The sequence below is a fragment of the Chiloscyllium plagiosum genome, unplaced genomic scaffold (genome assembly GCF_037043375.1).
Source record: "Chiloscyllium plagiosum isolate Xiang-an unplaced genomic scaffold, Cpla_swu_hap1 HiC_scaffold_1, whole genome shotgun sequence".
Lineage (NCBI taxonomy): Eukaryota > Metazoa > Chordata > Chondrichthyes > Orectolobiformes > Hemiscylliidae > Chiloscyllium > Chiloscyllium plagiosum.
The window spans coordinates 48,873,813-48,895,915 of record NW_028270139.1 but is presented as its reverse complement, the minus strand read 5'-3'; the positions used below and the strand labels follow the sequence as shown (position 1 = coordinate 48,895,915).

General features: G+C 39.8%; 1 protein-coding gene across 2 annotated transcripts in view; it reads right to left on the bottom strand.

Moving 5' to 3' along the window:
* Positions 1-22,103, bottom strand: part of haspin (histone H3 associated protein kinase) — a 66,018-nt gene that overhangs the window by 1,575 nt on the left and 42,340 nt on the right. For both annotated transcript variants that reach the window (XM_043694296.2, XM_087986767.1), the window contains exons 8-14: positions 16,257-16,342; positions 9,922-9,984; positions 6,837-6,928; positions 4,707-4,786; positions 4,539-4,627; positions 1,935-2,077; positions 562-664 (exon numbers count right to left, since the gene is read on the bottom strand). In XM_043694296.2, coding sequence (XP_043550231.2) covers positions 562-664; positions 1,935-2,077; positions 4,539-4,627; positions 4,707-4,786; positions 6,837-6,928; positions 9,922-9,984; positions 16,257-16,342 — 656 coding nt within the window. The remainder of the gene's footprint in view (positions 1-561; positions 665-1,934; positions 2,078-4,538; positions 4,628-4,706; positions 4,787-6,836; positions 6,929-9,921; positions 9,985-16,256; positions 16,343-22,103) is intronic.

The window sequence follows — 22,103 nt, the reverse complement described above, 5'->3', positions numbered from 1 at the left end:
GGTGGTGTGGACACAGGTTTTGCAATTCCTGAGGTGGCAGGGGAAGATGCCAGGAGGTGAGAGTGGGCTGTTAGGGGGCGTGGACATAACCAGATAGTCGCAGAGGGAATGGTCTTTACGGAAAGCAGATAGAGGTGAAGAGGGAAATATATCTACCTTCCCCCCAGCTCCACCCCATTCCCATTTATCTCTCCACTCCAGAGGCTCCCAGCTTCATTCTTGAGGAAGGGTTTTTGCCCAAAACATCGATTTTCCTGCTCCTCGGACGCTGCCTGACCTCCTGTGATTTTCCAGCACCACTCTAATGTTGAGTCTAATCACAAACTAACACCTGTGCCAGCTGCTGACAAAGGAACAGATATTTTTAATATCCAACAATGCCCACCAAACCCTATTGAAATTACCCCAAAGACTGCATACATTAGTTATCAAAATATGCATCACCATTTGGTAGCCTCAAGTGCCTCAATGCTCTCTCTGCAAATGCTATATTTTATATGATGTTTCATAATGTGGATGTACTCTATGAAGAAAAATTGTTAAAAACTTGCAATTACTCACAGATTTTCCTTCTTCATTTTTCTGTATATGTCAAATTGGTAATCTCCTTGTCCGCAAAAGAAACTATCCTCAGAGGAAAGATCACAAAAGTGTACAATTTCATCTGGAGAGAACAAATTATTTTAGTGCATTAAATGTAGTGAGTAATAGATATGTGGATGTGATTGCAGTGCAATGATTAAGATAAAATATTTGGATAAATCACAAACAAAAGCTTGGGGTGATGTTTCAAACTTGACAATACCATTACAGCTTTCATGTTACTCTTAATACACCAGAGATGGCATCTTTCATATAGGATAGTAAACAAACAGGCCATCTGTTCCACCTGGAGGATGTAAAAGATGCATGGCACTATTTAAAATGTTTCAGTGGAGTTCCCCCAATTATACTGGGTAACATTTATTAGTTGTTAAACACTAAAACATTATTGTCAATAATTTCACTGCTGGCTAGAGAGTTTGCTGAATGCAGATTTATTGCCGATTTTACTACAGGACAAATGGCTACACTTCAAAAAGTACTTAATTGGCTGTAAATCCCTCTGTATCTACCTGCAAAATGCTGTTTCAATCCAAGCCTCTTAAAGTGGCTCTGTTCACAATCTTCAAGTGGTGCTAAAGTGTTAGAGATCTGAGGATGTTATGGTGATATTTAAAAAGTAGAGAGGTAACTGAGGCAACCATTTGTCAGATAACCAAAAGGTTAGTGGTGTGGATACTTTATTTTTGTGACAATAATCTGGGACAAAATTAATTAGGAATTGGAAAAGTGTGGGCTAATAAAAGAAAGTTAAAGTGGATATGTAAAAAGGAAAATTGTATTTAACTAACTTATTTAAATGCTTTGATAAACAGTGTTGATGAGGTAGTGTGGCAGTCCATTTGATTAGCACCACAGCCACAAACATCTATTCTCTCCTCCCACTGATGCTCAGTCGCAGTGTGGTTGATGATAAATGGATTTTTCACAAGTGTCACAGAATAGACATACTATCAAAATTATTACACCCAGTATAAAAGACATGTGGAACAATTTTTCACAGTAATTGATGCTGGTTGAATTGATTATTTTAAGCATTGGAGGTTGAAAGATTTCTGTTAATTGAAGTATAGAAGATGATTTTGACAAAGGCAGGTATGCGGAGCTTGGTCACAGACCGTAATCTCTGAGTGACAAAAAAGGTTGACGAGGGCATTTGACCTACTGCCATTCTTGTTATATGAAGATTTCTCTTTTTTCTTACATGAGTATTAGATCCAGCACTGCACCACAATGTGTACGCAGATTTTTTTTTTAAATGCAGATCTTTTGATCAGGCAAATGGTTTAAAACAATCAACTTTATTAAAATGTATGGATGATATTACTAACCTGTTCCCATTCTTGACAGTGTATAATCAATAATATTAGTCACAAATCCATGAGTGTCAATGTTGAATGTCTTCCCACACAATTTGTATTCAATTTGTTTGATGGCAGTTTTCTTGATAAGAACATTTCCCCAGTGCAAGTCTCTGAAAATGAATTTGAACAAAATCCCAGATAAAGACATTTTTTTAAAAAAAACAGCAGATTCTAAACAGAAAAATGCACAGCAAACAGCATTTCTGGGCAGAAGAGGATCGATTTCAATGTCATTATTTCTGGGAATAATTTGAGGCAGAGACCAGATGTGAGAGGTTTCCAGTTATACAACTTCAACAAATTTAATCCAAAATGTTGGGTGTTTGTCCAACCACCTGACTTGTTGGCAAAATAAAAAAAACTTCTCTTTTATTAGGCATCAAATTTCTACCTCATGAGGCATTGCTTCCACAGTTGGGGTCCATCGGATTCAAATATTCTAAGCATTGTCACAGGATTTTAAATTTGAATGGCTGGGAAAAGTGTCAGGTGGAAGTCCTGTGCCATTGTATTTCCACCTCAAAATTATCCAATTTTTTTTCTGCTTATAAAATGAACAAAGTTCCAGCAATTTCAATATTAACATCAGTTACAGAATTAAATACCTATTTTCAGTTTGATTCATTCTCTTCATTTGAGAATGGTTTACGTAAGCAATCATCCAAAGGGTCATTTTTTTTTAAAAAATCAGTAGAAAATTAGCCCTTCAATAGTTTTATACCACATTCATTACACCAATTCTCAAAATCTTCAATTGAAAGCCGGCTAAGCTACAGAGAACAATGTCAATAATACCAAAAACGAGCAACAGCATTTCCCCAATATCTCAAGTGATCAGGTAACAGTGGCCCTAAAATATATGAGTGTACTACATATGATTTTGCAATAATGATCTAACAAGGCCAATTTCTTTTAAAGTATAGTTCCCAATAATTATGTTCAGGAGAGATACAAGCAACATCTCATGTTTCAGTGTAATATATGATACTGGCCTATGAGATGATCATAACTTGTAGTATTATGAATTTCCATTTGATCTGCTGTTTTATCAGTAAATGAAACATACTCTAACATTTTCAGACATACACTGTTTTGTGTTGATGTTTTATGCATAATGAACTATATGACTACCCATCACTTCACAACTATCTGTTTCCTTACCTTTCCCCTGAAGGGGGGAGGCTCAAGCACAAACACACACAGGCCTTCAGCACATTCCAAAAGAATTGAAGGAATTTATACCAGCTAAATAAAATCATGCTCTCATCTAGGGAAAAAAAAAGAGTAGACTACATGGCTTATTGAGCCTGCTCTGCTATTCAGTACAATCTCAGCTGATCTTATGGCTTCATCACACTAACCAATTGTCCATTTCAAATAAAAAATGATTCATTTGGGGTGGCACAGTGGCTCAGTGGTTAGCACTGCAGCTTCACAGCACCAGGCGGTTTGATTCCCGCCTTGGGTGACCGCACATGGAGTTTGCACATTCTCCCAGTGTCTGCGTAGATTTCCTCCGGGTTCTCCCACAATCCAAAGATGTGCAGGTCAGGTGAATTGGCCATGTTCAATTGCCTATAGTGTTAGGTGCATTAGTCGAGGTAAATATAAGTTAGCGGAAAGGGTCCGGGTGTGTTATTCTTTGGAGGGTTGGGCTGTTTTCATACTGTAGGGGATCTAATCAAGATCTGTCTATCTCAGTCTTAAATGTATTCAACAGTGGAGTATCTCTAATTCTGAGGTAGACAATTCCAAAGATTCACAACCCTCTATGTGATGCCATCCAAGACAAAACAGTCCACTTGATTAGCACCACATCCACAAATATCTATTCCTCCATCCACTGATACTCAGTAGCAACAGTGTGTACAATCTACAAGATATATTTGCATTGCAGAAATTTGCCAGGACACTCTAAACCAGTACCTTCCAAACCTGCAACCACTTCCATCTAGTAGGACAAGGGTAGCAGATAAATGGGACCAACACTCCCCTCCAAGACACTTACCATCCTGGTTTTGGAAATATATCCCCACTTGTTCAGAGCTATTGAATCAAACCCTGGAATTCCCTCCCTAATTCTACTGTGGAACTACCTACAGCACATAGACTGCAGTCATTCGAGAAGGCAACTCACCACAGTACCTTCTCAACGGCAACTAGGAACTATCAATAAATGCTGGCCCTACCAGCACTGCCTGTATCGTATTAGTGAATGAAAATAAAATCCTAGGACCAATTCATTTAGTTTACTTTTGGTTGGTCCACAATGGTCTTACTGTGAAAATCCAGGCACATCATACTGCTCAATCTATACATTCAATTGGGTCACAAATCTGAAGCATGCCCCTTCTGAACAAACAGATCTTTAAATATTAAAGGAGTCCCTGAAACTGGCAAGCATAGTATTTATTATTAAGTAATTAATTATGTTTGACTACACTTCAAGTAGTACTACCTCAGATAGAAAATGAAATGGTTTGACAGATCCAGTGGTATTGAAAAGCCCTATATAGAACAAAGCCTTTCTTTATGAAAAGGAAATTGAAAAATTCTGCTTTCCTTCCTTACCTGTGTTCAAAATTTAAAGCTTTTTCAGCAACAGCCAAGGATGCAGTTACTTGTTGCAGTATACTTCTTGCTGATTCAAGAGAAGGTATCTGCAGGAACAGTTTGATGGTTCAATAAATTTGATAGAAAGGGGAGTTGTGTAATTGTGAAAATAATTTAAGAAGTTACCTTTGTATGCATACTTTCGAGATCATTACCGCCATTTTCAAATTCAAAAATGATATAAAGTTGCTCTTTGAATGATGCATCTAGTAAGGAGAAAATATGGTTTATTTATTGATTAGAGATTTCAAAAATCTGGAGATTTTACAAAACAACTAAACTTTTGAGCTATATTTCAACCAGAATCAATCACAAGTTTTTGATTTTAAGTACAGTCAAATGTAGATTATTTTATTGAATAATGGGAAAGAGTACTCAAAGTAACTGCAGCACAATTCTGGTAGCAAGTGAAGAGAAGAGACTTTGATTGTTGTCTATATCTCCCATTATCATTAATTCATACTACTTTATTTCTTTAACAATGGGTTTCTCAATGCAACTAAAATTTCTCAAAAATACTCTAGTATCTGATTTCAGAACATTGAGAAAGAAGCAACACCATTGAGAATATATCCATGGACAGACTGGTTGATGAATCACTAACCTAGAATCACATTTTTCTTTTAAAAAAAACTCTTTCTGTTTATTTGTCATCTGTCCAGTTTAACAAGGCGGCCAAAAAGAGAGGGACACCCATCCCTTAAAAAGAAACATCGATGATGCAGCACATTATATTTCCACATCAATAAAATGGAAACAATTAAATGCAAGGTAGAACCCTGAAAGAGACTTTTTTCTTTAAAAAAGAAATTTCAAGAATTATCCCTGCACTTACTGAAAATAACAAGAAATTAATAATAGAAAAGCCAATCACACTAAACGGTGTAAAGGCCTTAAGAGAAATTGATGGCGGATATTCAATATAGTGGCATGCCATTCCAAATAAATTTTAGAAAAAAGGTAAATCAATTTCTGTTAATTTAGGGGATTACATGTTAACTGATTTTCATTGCAAAAACAGTAGTGCACTTAAAGCACGATCCTAGCCATAAAGCTTAATCTTCACCTAAATTAGGCCTCAGTTTTTTTTTGATTAATTTAAGTAAGATGTTCAGTCTGTTACACATTGAAACCCATTTCATCCATTGTCAGGGTCCAATACAAGGTGTTTGTTTCAATGGTAACAGACTTCAGCTAATATCCCAGGTGATCCTGAACCAGTAATAGGTGTCAGGATCACTGAGGACCACTCTATATATCTTTCTTTTGAATCACAATTTAAAAGTTAGCTCATAGCTAAAACCACATGAAGAGCCTTAGCAGAACCCAGTGCCTGCTCTTTTCAGGATATTTTAATTTCTCAGAGGAGCTCTAAAGCATTTGTTAGCTCCTTTAGTAAAACAGAGCCTAGTGCCTATTATAGAGAATCAATGTTCCAGAGGCCTCTGGAGTACAGAAGACCATGAAATTGGGGCATTTAACCCCTACTTTGCACCCAATACAGCCAGGACCAATATCATTCCAATCTTTCCGATCAAACATTTGTTCTCTGGCAATGGTGCGGAGGGAAATTAGAATTTTTTAAAGCAGGGAATCAACAGATAGTGTGGAAGAAGAGTAACTGTAGAACAGATTCCCCTCCCACATTTGTTGATCTCTTTATTTGAAAAATGGACATGATTGTCTGATTGATATTTTTAAACTTCATTCATAGGATGTGGACTAAATAAGACAGTAGTTATGCCCATTCCTAATTGCCCAGAGGTAAGTTAAGAGTCAACCACATTGCTGGATTTGGAGTCACATGTAAGCCAGATTAGGTAAAGATGGCAGATTTCCTTCTCTGAAAGACAATCAGCAATAGTTTCATAGTTATCATTAGACACTTATTTCCAGGTTATTAACAAATACAAATTCCACTATCTGCCATGGTAGGATTCAAACCCTGGTCCTCAGAACATTCCCTGGGTCTTCGGAATAATAGTTTGGTGGCATTACCACTAGGCCATCATCTATTGTATTCTTGTTCTGTATTTTATCTTTAAGAATTCTTATGCAAGAGACCAAAACAATCCCAATACAACTTGGTTCTCACTTTCTTGCTGCATGCAAATTTTAAACATCAAAACATTAGCTATATGTATCTGACCCAAACTTGGGAAAAGTGTATCTCAATTATCCCAATTGTGCTGAAAAAATTATTTTTTGTGAATAATAGACAGTCATATTCTCAAAGTGTGCTGTTAAAATTCTCACCTGGACGATCATTTTCTGAAGACTTGGTTTGATTATACTTGTCCCAAGCTTTAAGTAACTCCAGAGGATAAGAGTCTTTTACACAATGCACACTACAAAACAATAATTTACAAACTACTTAACATGAGGCAAATTAATAAGCCCAGATACATACAGTGCGTTTTTTTTTGTCTAATCCACAACATGAAGACACAAAGTTATTTCCAAAATATGTGCAATGACTGGGATTACAACAGTACAGCAGACACAAACTTTAGCCTCTCTGTCCAAGATCAGGATGTTCTTGTTCCTGATTGTCCTAGAATGACAGGATCAACTCCAAAGCTGCTGCTTCCCAAAATCTGCAAATCTTTGGGATTCAGATTAATCGTGTATTCTGAATCCCCATGATGGTTGCCATTTAGTTCCAAGAACAAAATAGTAGCATATTTAGGGAAGATGACAATCTAGTGGTATTACTGTTGGACTCTTCATCCAGAGACCCAGGTAATGTTTTGGGGATCTGGGTTTGAATCCTGCCATAGCAGATGGTGGAATTTAAATTCAATAAAAATCTGGAATTAAGAGCTGAATGATTAAGAGCTGAATTAAGACCTGTTGTCAATTGTCAGAAAAACCCATCTGGCTCACCCTTTAGGGAAGGAAATCTGCCAACCTTACGTTGTCTGGCCTACATGGTTGACTCTTAACTGTTCTCTGGGCAATTAGAGATTGGGCCAGCATTTATTGCCTAACAGTAATACCCTAATCCCTTGAATAAATAAAAACGCCTCTTTGCCCACTGAGCTCTACACATCCACATCCCATATATGGATCCCATCATTCTGCCAAAGGAAAGCTTGGCTGGGAAGTAGCAAGACTGCTGTGGGATTTTAGGCCCAAGATTTTTAAAATGTGTTTATCAAGTCAATTTGTTCATAGCCTCGACTATTACCATATATGATCTCATAAATGTCAACCCCCTATTTTTGGCCAAATAACCTGGAATTTTCCATGTATCCCATGTAAAAGTTGACTCTAGTTCTTCACAGATAACAGATCAATGCTTATGAGTCAGTGTGCACGTCACACTCCAGCTTTCCAGTCTGCTGGTTGTTCTGTTTCGCTCCCAGTCTTCCAGTCCGTGAACTGTTGGGTATTGCTCCGGGTTTTCATAATTACCATAATTTATTTTGTCATTCGTTTACAGATCATTTGGGCTTCTGCTAATGATGCTGTATGAATCTTGACAGGCATGAATTTCAGCCCCTCAAAAGTAGTATCCATGTAGTAGTCCACCCCATAAATCTAACTGTAAAAAGTAGTCAAAAAATTCGAGTTTTACTACAAAACAGTAATTGCTGCTCCTAGAATTAGAGGAAATCAACTCTAATATCTAAAATACTTTATCCCATCCTTCATCTTGGATTATCCTGTGACCAGTGGGGTGCCACAAGAATCTGTGCTAGGTCCACTACTTTTCATCATTTATATAGATTATTTGGATGTAAGCTTAAGAGGTATAGTTAATAAGTTTGCAGATGACACCAAAATTAGAGGTGTTGTGGACAGCAAAGGTTACCTCAGGTTACAATGGGATCTTGATCAGATGGGCCAATGGGCTGAGGAGTGGCAGATGGAATTTATTTTAGATAAATGCGAGGTGCTGCATTTTGGGAAAGCAAATCTTAGCAGGATTTATACACTTAATGGTAAGGTCCAAGGGAGTGTTGCTAAACAAAGAGACCTTGGAATGCAGGTTCATAGCTCCATGCAAGTCAAGTCGCAGGTAGATAGGATAGTGAAGACAGCGTTTGTTATGCTTTCCTTTATTGGTCAGAATATTGAATATAGAGTTGGGAGGTCACGTCGTGGCTGTACAGGACATCGGTTAGGCCACTTTTGGAATATCGTGTGCAATTCCGGTCTCTTTCCTATCGGAAGGATATTGTGAAACTTGAAAGGGTTCCGAAAAGATTTACAAGCATGTTGCCAGGGTTGGACGATTTGAGTTATAGGGAGAGGCTGTACAGACTGGGGCTGTTTTCCTTGGAGCATCGGAGGTGGAGGGGTGACCTTATAGAGGTTTATAAAATCATGAGGGGCATGGATAGGATAAATAGACAAAGGATTTTCCTTGGGGTGGGGAGTCCAGAACTAGAGGACATAGGTTTAGGGTGAGAGGGGAAAGATATAAGAGAGACCTAAGAGGCAACGCTTTCTCACAGAGGGTGGTATGTATATGGAATGAGCTGCCAGAGGAAGTGGTGGAGGCTAGTACAATTGCAACATTTAAAAGGATCTGAATGGCTATATGAATAGGAAGGATTTGGAGGGATATAGGCCAGGTGCTGGCAGGTAGGACTAGATTGGGTTGGGATATCTGGTCAGCATGGACGAGTTGGACCGAAGGGTCTGTTTCCGTGCTGTACATCACTATGACCCTACTCGAGTATATACGGTAAACACTTTGAAATGAGTGAATATGTGCTGTGGAAAATAAAAGTAAACCAGACTTGCAAAAGTTAGAAACTTTTAATTTAGAGATAGAATTTCAACTGGATAACTTTCAATTAATCAAAAGCATGATAGGCTGAACAGCCTTCTCTGTCATACGATTTCATGAGTTAATCAACTTTACAGAAATATACATTTCATTTTTGTTGGTATTTATGCTAAAATTTTGGGAAAATCAGGAGGAGTTTTATTTTTCTCAGTTGTCAAAGTGGACACAGTACTCTCTGGCAGTTAAGTATTCATTAACATGCAACCATAATCATAATTACTAAACCTTTGACATAGAAATCAATTATTAACTAGATGCAAAAGTCTGACATCAAACTCCTAAAAGTAAGGCCCATCTCTGACAAATGGTGATGCTCAGATTCTTACTCAGAACATTTTCCGTATAGTAGCTTTATCATAGATAATCCAGGAGGGAGGTCTTGTAAATCAGCTTAAAGTGAGCTAAAAGGCCATTGCTATCATTTTGACGTGACCATGTGAAAGAAACACAAATAGCATTAACGGATACTAATGCTATTGTAGCCAGTAACAATATACTCAAAATTCAGAAGAAAAATCAAATCTAAATAAGTCCACTTACGAATACAAGGAAATAAATCCAGTTGTGCAGTTTTCACTTTCTTCACTCAGCTGACTTAATTGTCTAGAGGATGGTAAGTATTTTTCAAATTAGAATCATTGTTGGTTTAAATATCAAAACAACAATTCTATTAAGCATTAAATGACATGGCTTCTAAACTGTTGTCCAGCAATGCAGTGTGTCATGAATCCAGGCTACCTTTTATAAAAACTTCACTTGTGGGACATCGGCATCGCTGACTGAGTCAACATTTGTTGCCCGTCCCTAATTGTCCTTGGGGTGGTGGTAGCTGCAAGACTGTGTTCTGTATGTACTCCCACACTGCTGTTAGGAGGTATTTCCAGGATTTTGACTCAGTGACAGTGAAGGAACGGCAAGATATTTCTAACTCAGAGTGGTGAGTGGCTTGGAAGGAAACTTGGAGGTGGTAGCATTCCCATGTATCTGGTGCCCTTATCCTTATAGATGAAAATGGATTTGGATGGTGAATTTCAACAGTGCATCTGAAGGTAGTACACAATGCTGCTCAGTGTCAATGGTGGAGGAATTGGATGCTTGTGGATGTGGTGCCAATCACACAGACTGCTTGATCCTGGATGTTGTCAAGCTTAGAGTGTTATTGGAGCTGCAAGTGAGGTCTGCAGATGCTGGAGATCAAAGTTGAAACTTTATTGCTGGAACAGCACAGCAGGTCAGGCAGCATCCAGGGAACAGGAGATTCGATGTTTCGGGCACAGGCCCGAAGAAGGGCCTGTGCCCGAAACGTCGAATCTCCTGTTCCCTGGATGCTGCCTGACCTGCTGTGCTGTTCCAGCAATAAAGTTTCAACTATTGGAGCTGCACCCATCCAGATAAGTCTTTCTAATCTCTGACCTGCTTTTGCAGCCACTGTTTTTCCGTGACATGTCCAGGTGAATTAATAGTCAATGGTAATCCCCAAGACTTTTATAGTGGAGGAATTCAATGACGTTAACATAATTGAATATTGAGTAGCAGTGGATAGATTGTCTCCACTAGAGACGGACATTGCTTGGCATGTGCGGTGTAAATATTATTTGACACTTTTCAACCCAAGCTGGATATATACCAGGATTTGTTGCAGTAGAACATGGTTGTTTTAGTATCAGAGTCATTGTGAATGGCACTGAATATTGGGCAAACATTAGCGATCATCCCCACTTCTGACCTTACGATGGAGGGAAAGTCTTTGATTGAGTAGCTGTAGATGCTTGGGTCCAAGACAATACTCTGAGGAACTCCTGCAGAAATATCTTGGAGCTGAGATGACTGACTTCCAACAATCACAACCATTTTCCCATGATCGGTTAGTTGTGCCAGGTATGACTCAAACCAGAGGAGACTTTGTCCCGATTCTATTTTTGCTAGGGCTCTCTTGATGCCACACTCTGTCAAATGCAGCCTTGAAGTTAAAGATTATCACTCACATCTCACCTCTGGAATTCAGCTCTTTCGTCCATACTTGAACCAAGGCTGTAATTAGGTCAGGAGCTGAGTGGTCCTGGCAGAACCCAAACTGGATATCAGTGAACAGGTTATTGCTATTGCTGTTGCTGCTTGATAACAATGTTGATGACTCCTTCCATCACTTTATTGATGACTGAGTGTATACTGATGGGGCAGCAACTGACCAGGTTAGACTTGTCAGAAGTTTGGAGACATTGGATACTGCAAAGCTACGGGCCCTGACGATATTCTGGCAATAGTACTAAAGACTTACGGTGTCCCTTGCGAAACTCTTCCAGTACAGTTACAACCTGAATGTTGGAAATTGCACAGTTATGTCCTGCTTTTTGTGCACAGGACAAGTCTAACCTGGTCAGTTACTGCTCCATTAGTCTACTCTCAGTCATCAATAAAGTGAAGGAGTCATCAACATTATTATCAAGCAGCAACAGCATTTTCAACCCTGCAAAATCCTCCTAACATCTGGTGTCTAATGCCAAAATTAGGAGATGTGTATCACAGACTAGTCAAGCAACATAGTCATATTCACAGAATAAACCTTACGATGTCCCAGACACTAATATCACCATCCCTAGACATATCCTGTCCCATGAACAGGACAGACCCAGCAGAGATGGCTGCACAGTTGTTTACAATGGGAAGAGCTGATCAATTGATCCTCCATTTGGAGAAAACACAGAGTGGCAAGGGCACAAAATGTACTCTAGGTAGGGGATTTCAGTGTTCACCAAGAGTGGCGCGGCAGCAACATCACTCATCAAGCTGGTTGGGTCCGAAAGGACATAGTTGCTAGACTGGGCCTACAGCAGGTGTTGAGGAACCAACAAGAGGGAAAAAACATACTTGACCTATCCTTATCAAATTGCCAGCTGCAGATGCATCTGTACATTAAGAATGACCACCACACAATCCTTGTGGAGAGGAGGTCCTGCCTTCACATTGAGAATAACCTCCTTCGTGTTGTGTGGCACTATCACCATGCTAAATGGGTCAGACTTCAAACAGTAACTCAAGATTGGGCATTTCTGAGGGGCTATGGGCCATCAACAACAGAATTGTATTCCAGGACGTCTTCAACCTCATGGCCTAGCATATTCACCATATACCATAAGTCCAGGGGATCAACCTGGTTGAATGAGTATATGTTAGACACAACACCAGGCAGACCTGAAAATGAGGTTATAACCTGCTGAAGCTGCCAAACAGAACTACTTGCATGCCAAACAGCATAAATATCAAGTAACCGATAAAATTAAACAATCCTACAACCACCGGATCAGATATAAGCTGTGTAGTCCTCCACATCCAGTTCTAAAAAGTGGTAGACAATTAACCAACTCATTGGATGAGGTGGCTCCACAAACATTCCCTTCCTCAATAATGCAAGGGTCCAGTGCATCAGCGCAAAAGCTACGGTTGAATCATTCACAGCAATCTTCAGCCCGAAATGCCAAGTGGATGATTCATCTTGGCCTTCGCGTGTGGTCCCCAGCATTACAGATAACAGTCTTCAGCCACTTCGATTGAGTCCGCAAGAAACAGTTGGAGACACTGGATACTGCAAAGGCTATGGGCCCTGTCAACATTCCAGCAATAATGCTGAAGATTTGTACTCCAGAACTTGCTACTTCCCTAATCATACCATTCCAGTACAGTTACAACACAGACATCTACCCGACAATGTGGAAAATTGCCCTGTAACAAGAAGCAGGACAAATCCAAACCTGATCAGTTATCGCCCCATCAGTCTACTCTCGATCATCAGTAAAATGACGGAAAGTGTCATCAACAGTGCTTTCAAGCAGCACCAACAATAACTTGCTCACTGATGCCCATTTTGGGTTCTGCCAGGACCACTCAGCTCCTGACCTCATTACAACCTTGGTTCAAACATGGACAAAAGAGCTGAATTCCAAAAGTGAGGTGAGAGTTGCAATCCTGGACTTCAAGGCTGCATTCAATCAAGTGTGGCTTCAAGAAGCCCTGGTAAAACTGGAATCAATGGGTATCGGGGCAAACCTTCTGCTAGTTGGAGTCATACCTGGTACACAGGAAGATGGTTGAGGTTGTTGGAGGTCAGTCATCTCAGCTCCAGGCCATCTCTGTAGGAGTTCCTCAAGAAGGTCCAACCACCTATAGCTGTTTTCTCAATGACCTTCCCTCCATCATAAGGGCAGAAATGCAATGTTCACGAATGATTGCACACAATTTTCAGCACCATTTGTGACTCCTCAGATACTAAAGCAGTCCATGTTCAAATGCAACAAGATCTAAACAATATCCAGGCTTGGGCTGACAAGTGTCAAGTAACATTCACATCACTCAAATGCCAGGGTATGATGTTCATCAATAATAGACAATCTAACCACCATCCCTTGATATTCAATGGTGCTACTATCACTGAATCCCCCAGTATCACTGTGCGGTTTACCATTGACCAGTAACTCGACTAGACTTACCACATAAACACTGGCTACAAGAGTGGGTCAGAGGCTAGGAATACTGCAGTGAGTAACATACTTCTTGACTCCCCACAGCCTGTCCATCACCTAGAAGCCAATCTTACCTGCTAATCTTCCTTCCCACCTATCCACTCCACCCTCCTCTCCGACCTATCACCTTCATCCCCACCTCCATCCACCTATTGCACTCTTAGCTACCTTTCTCCAGCCCCACCTCCATCCCAGAGGCTTCCAGTCTCATTCCTGATGAAGGGCTTTTGCCCGAAACATCGATTTTCCTGCACCTCGGATGCTGCTGGACCTGCTGTGCTTTTCCAGCACTACTCTAATCTTGACACTGATCTCCAGCATCTGCAGTCCTCACTTTCGTCCATCATCTACAAGGCACGAGTCAGGAGTGTGATGTATTCCTCCCCACCTGCCTGGCTGGGTGGAGCTCCAACAACACTCAAGCTTGACACCATCTGGGACACTACTTGATTTGACAGTGCAGGCTGTTCTGCTATAATGTGTGTTTCGTCACACTGTAATACAATTGATGAATTGGGGATGCTGTTTCTAAAGTGCAAATTTTTAAAACTTATATTGGCAGTAACGTTTTAAGCACTATTTCTAAAGCTCAATTTTTCTATAACATGGGGTTGCACAAGAACGCAACCATTGTGTCATAGAAGAACAGACTGTTCGTCCGCAAGTATCCATTCCCTCTATCCCCAATGTTTCAGTAGCAACAGTGTGTGCTATCTACAAGATTTACTGTAAACATTCACCATGTTCCTTAGACAGTACCTTCCAACCTCATGACCACTTCCACCAAGAAGGACAAGGGCAAGAGAAACTTGGGAAAACCATCACCTGCAAGCTGCCCTCCAAGCTACTCACCATCCTGACTTGGAAATATATCACTGTTCCTTCACTGTCACTCAGTCAAAATCCTAGAATTCCCTCCCTAAGAATACTGTGGGTCAATCTATAAGAATTGCAGCAAATCAAGGCAACAATTCAACATGACATTTTCAAAGGCAACAAGTGATGGCAATAAATGGTGAGCAGCCAACAACACCTATGTCCAACAGTGAATAAAAAACACAAAAATTTAATGTTCACTCAGGTGCCATTTTGGCTATATGTCCTCAAAATGTTCAGTAATATACAAGATATACAAGTGCACTGTAGGACTGTCTACACAGAAGCTAAGCAGATGTCCGTCCATTGTCAAACTCAACAAGTCCATTTTATAAACATGTGGGCATTTAACTAAAACATGCATTGGGATTTATTTGATGAGCCTGAATTATTTCATGAACTGTTCACCTCAAATGTGAAGAGGCTCCCTCTGCTTAAGGTTCTTTGGCACTTGGTTTCCAACCAAAAATAAAGCTTCAAATTTTCTTTGAAATTACATGTTCCATGTGAAGCCATGAAAGAAAAAAAAAGAGTTCTGGACCTTCCTGACTCAAAGATGGTCACAATCACATCAACCACTTGTGCTTCCCAATCCCATTCTCTAAACTTGTCGGAGAGCCACATCAAATGCGGCAGTGATCTGAAATTGGTTTCACCTATAAGGCAAGCTACACATTGACAGTTCATGTCAAGCAAATAGCTGAAGCTCAAGAACAAATTTCTATCAAACCTTCAGGTTCTAGTATAAAGCACCTAAAATTCAACTATTCTAAACACGACATAAATGACCCAATTACTGCTATTTATAAAACACATACATGCATTCATTTCTTGTATATTCTTTTGTACAGTTCAAAGAAGTGTGCATGTGGTTTTTGGTCTGTGAACTTTACTTCTATAGTTTCTACTTATGTCAAAATGGATACAATATTCATTAAAACAAAACCAGATTTCAGCACCCATGGAGTGGTCTATCTGCTTACCCAAGTGGAATAAACCCTCTAAACAAGCAGAGTAAAGCAAATCTAATATGTAATGAACAGCTCTTACAAGACACATGGCAATCACCCACATTCTAGATGGTCAGCAGGAAGTGTGTCTAGGTAACCTCAATGTGCAGAACAATATTCATAGTAAGACAACAGAGGAAGAATATTGCTTCTAATTACTGGGTAAAACATTGAAAGATGCACTGAATCTGAAGTTCAAAGTCAAGGTGAAAGATATCAAGTAAAAATCCACTTGATATACATTGATCTGTATTCAATGCAAGGCATTTTAAAATTAAAATTATTATATGTAACTAAATGCTATCACTATTTATATCGAATAATACTAAAGATAAACTTGCACTACAACTAACCTGTGAAATGTGCCAAAAGCACTCTATTATCCAGCAATGATATTTGCTCATTAATAAAAATCAATTTGATTTTTATTAAAACCAATATTAAAACCAATTCTAAAATATAAAACACATACTTTGAAATTATTATTTCAGGAAGGACTTCTTCAAATTTCTTTTGAGGTTCACCATTCACAGGTTTCTCCCCTTCAATAGGGATTATCTGCAAATCAAGAGCAAAGAAAATATAACTTCCAGATTTTCACTGGAGTGCTGATGAAAATACATGTTAAGTCGCTTTAGGATCTTTCTAGGATTTGTTGGTATCTTAGCATGTGACATGTGCCAGCAGCTATGGAAAGCAAACAAACATGCATATTCATTAAATCTTGATCACTGAATTAAAAACATGATTTTAAAATAGCCATTCATTCAAAGTCTTGACAACTCTTGCATCAGGAAAAAGTCATCCAGATTGCTGCTGCAGTATAAAATTAAATATTCTGCTCCACTTTAACTATTTATAAAGAGCTAATACTCAGACCTTGCCCAACACTAGTCCTTCTGCATCTCAAAAAGGATTACAGACAAAGGCAAGAAGGGATAGTTGATTTTTCTTGTTACAAATGCGTGTGTTAATGAGCAGCTAATTAAATGAAAAATTTAATTGGGGTTCATAGTTTGGGGGATATTTTCATTTACATTATTGATTATAATTGGAAAACACGAACTAGCTTTAGCTGAAGGAAGGGATAATGCACAAAGAATGACAACTGATCTAAAGAATGGAGTATCCTTTTGCAATGAAGTATGAAGCCACATTGTGGGCATTATTGACATTACAATCAAGCCAATTGAGTAATGTGTTTATGTATCATCTTCATATGCAGTTACAATATATAAACACTAGATGACTTATACAATTTATTGTCTATTGATGAACAACTGGTTAATGTATGGTCTAGATTTTGCTGTCAAGGAAAATCAACAAGGCCTCAAAAAAAGCTGCCCACAAAGATCTGGCAACTTCTGAAACATGGACTTTCTTTTTCCCTCTTCATTACCAACATTAATTTGAATCTGGTGACAAGTCAATGATATCTTCAGCATTTAACATCTTCAAGCAATGTACACAGCCAATCACATTGAAATGTTTCCTAGGTAGTAAATAAGGAAGTAAAATGCTCCTAGTATCCTTTGCTTATTAATATACAGAGGAACCTTGATTATCTGAACGTCGATTATTCGAATTTTGGATCATCCGAACAATATTGCAAGATTCCGATACTTGGCTAAACTGTGTTAACCGAACATTTGATTATCTGAACAAAGTACTCCCGGCCTATGTTGTTCTGATAATCGAGGTTCCTCTGTAATTGTACAGATGGTGAAATAAATGATTGATATATATATACCTGGAATTAAGATGGAAACTGAAACATTGCAAACAAACCTTTACAATTTAAAAAAAAAACAAAATTGACATTCTGCAAATATAAAATTATGTTTTAAGGGTCAGACATGTTGTAGAATAATAATTATACACTTGGTGTGCAGATAAAAACCCCAATTCAACAATTTTTTTTGGGGGGGTGGGGGCAAGTCTGTAAATTCAGCAATTTCTCATTGATTGCGAGTCTGGGTTCTCCAATAGCGTACCCGATGCACAATCAGAGAATCACTCACAACTTGTAGTTTTCAGAGTTTAACTGTGCATACACAAAATCCAGATGCTGCTCATAGACTTAGAGTAGGGAAGGGTAACAAAGAGTTTCAATATCATTTCAGACGTATATTTTAGAATGGCATTGGTTGGTTGAGGTTTTGCAAGAAGTTACTTCTTCAGATAACATGAGGATATTTAAACAGCAAACTAAGCATCAGAGAGAGGGAGGCAGCAACAGGATAAATTGAGGCCCAAGACCAGGGGCCCAGCTGTAACAGGGAAGAGATAGTTCAACAGCTGCAGCTTCAGGGGAGTGCAGATTGGAAAACAAATAAAATCACAGGAAAGGAGTGGGTTGAAAGGTTTGTGATTTTTTTGGAAGAAGGGTTTAAATGATAAACAACAGGAATAAGTGAAATTCAGCGCCAATGAAGTAATACAGGTAAGCAAAATAGGTAAGGGTAGTGAAGTTAGCACAAAGCAAGTATATACTATTCTTATATAAACATTATAGCTGTGAACGTGGGAAATCATGTCTCACAAACTTGATTGAGTTTTTTGATGTAACAAAGAGGATTGATGAGGGCAGAACGGTAGATGTGATTTATATGGATTTTAATAAGGCATTCGACAAGGTTCCTTATGGGAGTCTGATTAGCAAGGTTAGATCTCACGGAATTCAGGAAGAACTAGCCATTTGGATACAGAACTGGCTCAAAGGATGGTGGTGGTGGTGGAGGGTGGTGGTGGTGGTGGAGGGTTGTTTTTCAGACTGGAGGCCTGTGACCAGTGGAGTGCTACGTGGATCGCTGCTGGGTCATCTACTTTTTGTCATTTACATAAATGATTTGAATGCGAGCATAAGAGGTACAGTTAGTAAGTTTGTAGATGACACCAAAATTGGACAGCGAAGAGGGTTACCTCAGATTACAATAGGATCTTGACCAGATGGGCCAATGGACTAAGAAGTGGCAAATGGAGTTTAACTCAGATAAATGCGAGGTGCTGCATTTTCGAAAAGCAAATCTTAGCAGGACTTATACACTTAATGGTAAGGTCCTAGGGAGTGTTGCTGAACAAAGAGACCTTGGAGTGCAGGTTCATAATTCCTTGAAAGTAAAGTCGCAGGTAGATAGGACAGTGTAGAAGGCGTTTGATATGCTTTCTTTTATTGGTCAAAGTATTGAGTACAGGAGTTGGGAGGTCATGTTGCAGCTGTACAGGACATTGGTTAGGCCACTGTTGGAATATTGTGTGTAATTCTGGTCTCCTTCCTATTGAAAAGGTGTTTTGAAACTTGAAAGGGTTCAGAAAAGATTTACAAGGATGTTGCCAGGGTTGGAGGATTTGAGCTATAGGGAGACGCGGTACAGGCTGGGGCTGTTTTCCTTGGAGCATCAGAGGCTGAGGGGTGACCTTATAGAGGTTTACAAAATTATAAGGGGCATGGATAGGGTAAATAGACAAAGTATTTTCCCTGGTGTAAGGGAGTCCAGAACTAGAGGGCATAGATTTAGGGTGAGAGGGGAAAGATATAAAAGAGACCTAAGGGGCAAAGTTTTTACACAGAAGGTGGTACGTGTATGGAATGAGCTGCCAAAGGAAGTGGTGGAGGCTGGTACAATTGCAACATTTAAGAGGCATTTGGATGGATATATGAATAGGAAGGGTTTGGAGGGACATGGGCCGGGTGCTGCCAGGTGGGACAAGATTTGGCTGGGGTATTTGGTCAGCATGGACGGGTTGGACCGAAGGGTCTGTTTCCATTCTGTACATCTCTATGACTCTATATAATAAAAAGGGAGAAACTAAGGGACTAAAGGTCAGTGATGACACACCAAGTTCATACCCGTAATACTCTCATCCTGTGCTACATGGCAAATTATGGAAGCTTTAGTTGTCCTTGGTGGCCACATGTGCAGGAAGTGCGTCCAGCTGCAGCGCCTGGCTAACTGCATGTCAGAGAATCATCATAGAATCCCTAGATTGCAGAACCAGGCCATCATGTCCACACCGACCCTTTCAACAGCATTCCAACCATATCCACCCCCTTAACCTATCTGTTCTACCCTGCACTCCCCATGGTTAACCCACTTAACCAGTACATTCCTGGACACTATAGACAATTTAGCATGGCCAATTCGCCTTACCTGCATATCTTTGGACTATGGAAGGAGGCTGGAGCATGAGGAGGAAACCCACGCAGGCAAGGTGAGAATGGCTGAGTGGTGCGTACACAGTCACCTGAGGCTGGAATCGAACCCAGTTCCCTGGTGCCATGAGACAGCAATGCTAACCACAGAGCCACTATGTTACTGGAGCCGCAGATGAACTTACTATCAAGCATCTGCGATGCTGCTTATGTTGGCGATAGCACATTCAGTGAGGTTCTGATGAACTACAGATGAAGACTGAACAGGCAGAAAGGTCCTGGATGACCAGTAGGCAGATTAGAGGATGGTGGGTAGTGCAGGAGTCCTTTGTGGTAATCCCTACTTCTAACTGATATAGCATTTTGAATACTGCTGGGAAAAGATGACTTTGCAGGGAAAGCATGGATGTCAACTTTATGGCACCACCGGTGGGTCTGCCACACAAGAGGGGAGCACGAAAAATAGCAGAGCTATGGTAACTGGAAACTCAAATTGTAAGGGGTACAGATTCCTGTTTCTATGGCTGCAAAAGACATTCCAGAATGGTATGTTGACTCCCTGGTGCCAGGGTCAAGAATGTTGCTGAACAGCTGCAGGACAAACTGAAGAGGGAGGGCAAGCAGACAGAGATTGCATAACATATTGGTACCGACCACAAAATTTGATAAAAGGAATGAGGTCCCATAAGTAAAATCTAGGGAGCTATGAAATAGATAAAGGAAAACTGGACCCAAAGGTAGTAATCTCAGGATTACATCTGGTGCCACAGGAGAGGATCTTTGCAGGATGCTTTCAAGGAGGAAACAAGTAGAATCTAGAACAGGCATGTTATAATAAACATAAGGAATGGGACCAACAAACCACTGAACCTTGGATATTGAGGAACATACAGGATTGGATGAAAAGGAAAAAAAAGGGAGGTTTATGGCAAATACCAAGAACTCAAAAAGCAGAAGCCCTAGAGTGCAGAATGTGCAAGGGGGAACTTAAAATGTTCATGCAGGAGCATGAAAGAATAGTGACAGATAAAATAAAAAGAAACTCCTATGTTGTCTGACAATTACATTAAGGATAACGGATAATCAGGGAATGAGGAGTGGTAATTTGTGCGTGAAGTAGGACGTAGCAGGTAGGGTTTTAAATGAATACCATGTCCTAAATGACTACTTTGTGTCCATGTTCACCAATGAGAGGAACAATGTGGGTAAAGAAATCAGGAAGAAAGTCTGTGACAATTTTAAAAATTAGCTTAGGCAGACGAGGTTCTGATTGGTCTGGCATGCATAAAAGTGGATACGTCTCCTGGCTAGATGAAATGTGTTGCTGGAAAAGCGCAGCAGGTCAGGCAGCATCCAAGGAGCAGGAGAATCGACGTTTCGGGCATGAACCCTTCTTCATGAGCCCTTCATACTTTCTCCTAGAAGATTTTAACCTACTGTGAATCCTCTTGTAAGGATGCCTTCCTTGAAGAAGCTCCTTTCTCCGAGATGAAATGTATCCCAGGCTGTTGAGTGAGGAAGGGAGGAAATGGCAGGGGCATTGGCAATAGTTTTTGATTTCTCTCTGGAAGCAGGAGAGGTGCCAGAGGAATAGAAAAGACAGCAAGTGTGGTACCATTATTCAAAAAGGGAACAGGGAAAAACCAGGAAACTACAGAACACTCAGTCTAACCTCAGTGGTGGGATAACTATTGGAAACAGTTCTGAGGAATAGAATCAAACTACACTTCGAGAGGCAGAAATTAGTCAAGAAAAGTCAGCATGGATTTGTTGAAATGAAGTAATGTCTGACCAATTTGATTGAATTTTCCCATAAGGTGATTAGGTGCATAGAGGAGGGCAATGCATTTGACATATCAAAAGCCTTGCTGAAGTCCAAGTTGGCTAAGGTCATGTATGGGATAGCAAAGGCAAGAGCCCATGGAATCCAAGGAAATTTGGCAAATTAGATCCAGAATTGGCTGAGTGACAGGAAGCAGAGGGTGATAGTTGGAGGGTGCTTTTGTGACTGCAAGTCCCTGTCCAATGCAGGGATCTGCAGGGGTCAGTGTTGGGATTCTTGTTGCTTGTGGTGTACCTAAACTTGAATTCAGGAAGGTCAATCAATAAATTCATGGCTGAAATGAAAATTGGGAGATGGTAAATAGTAAAGAAGGTAGCCTTAGA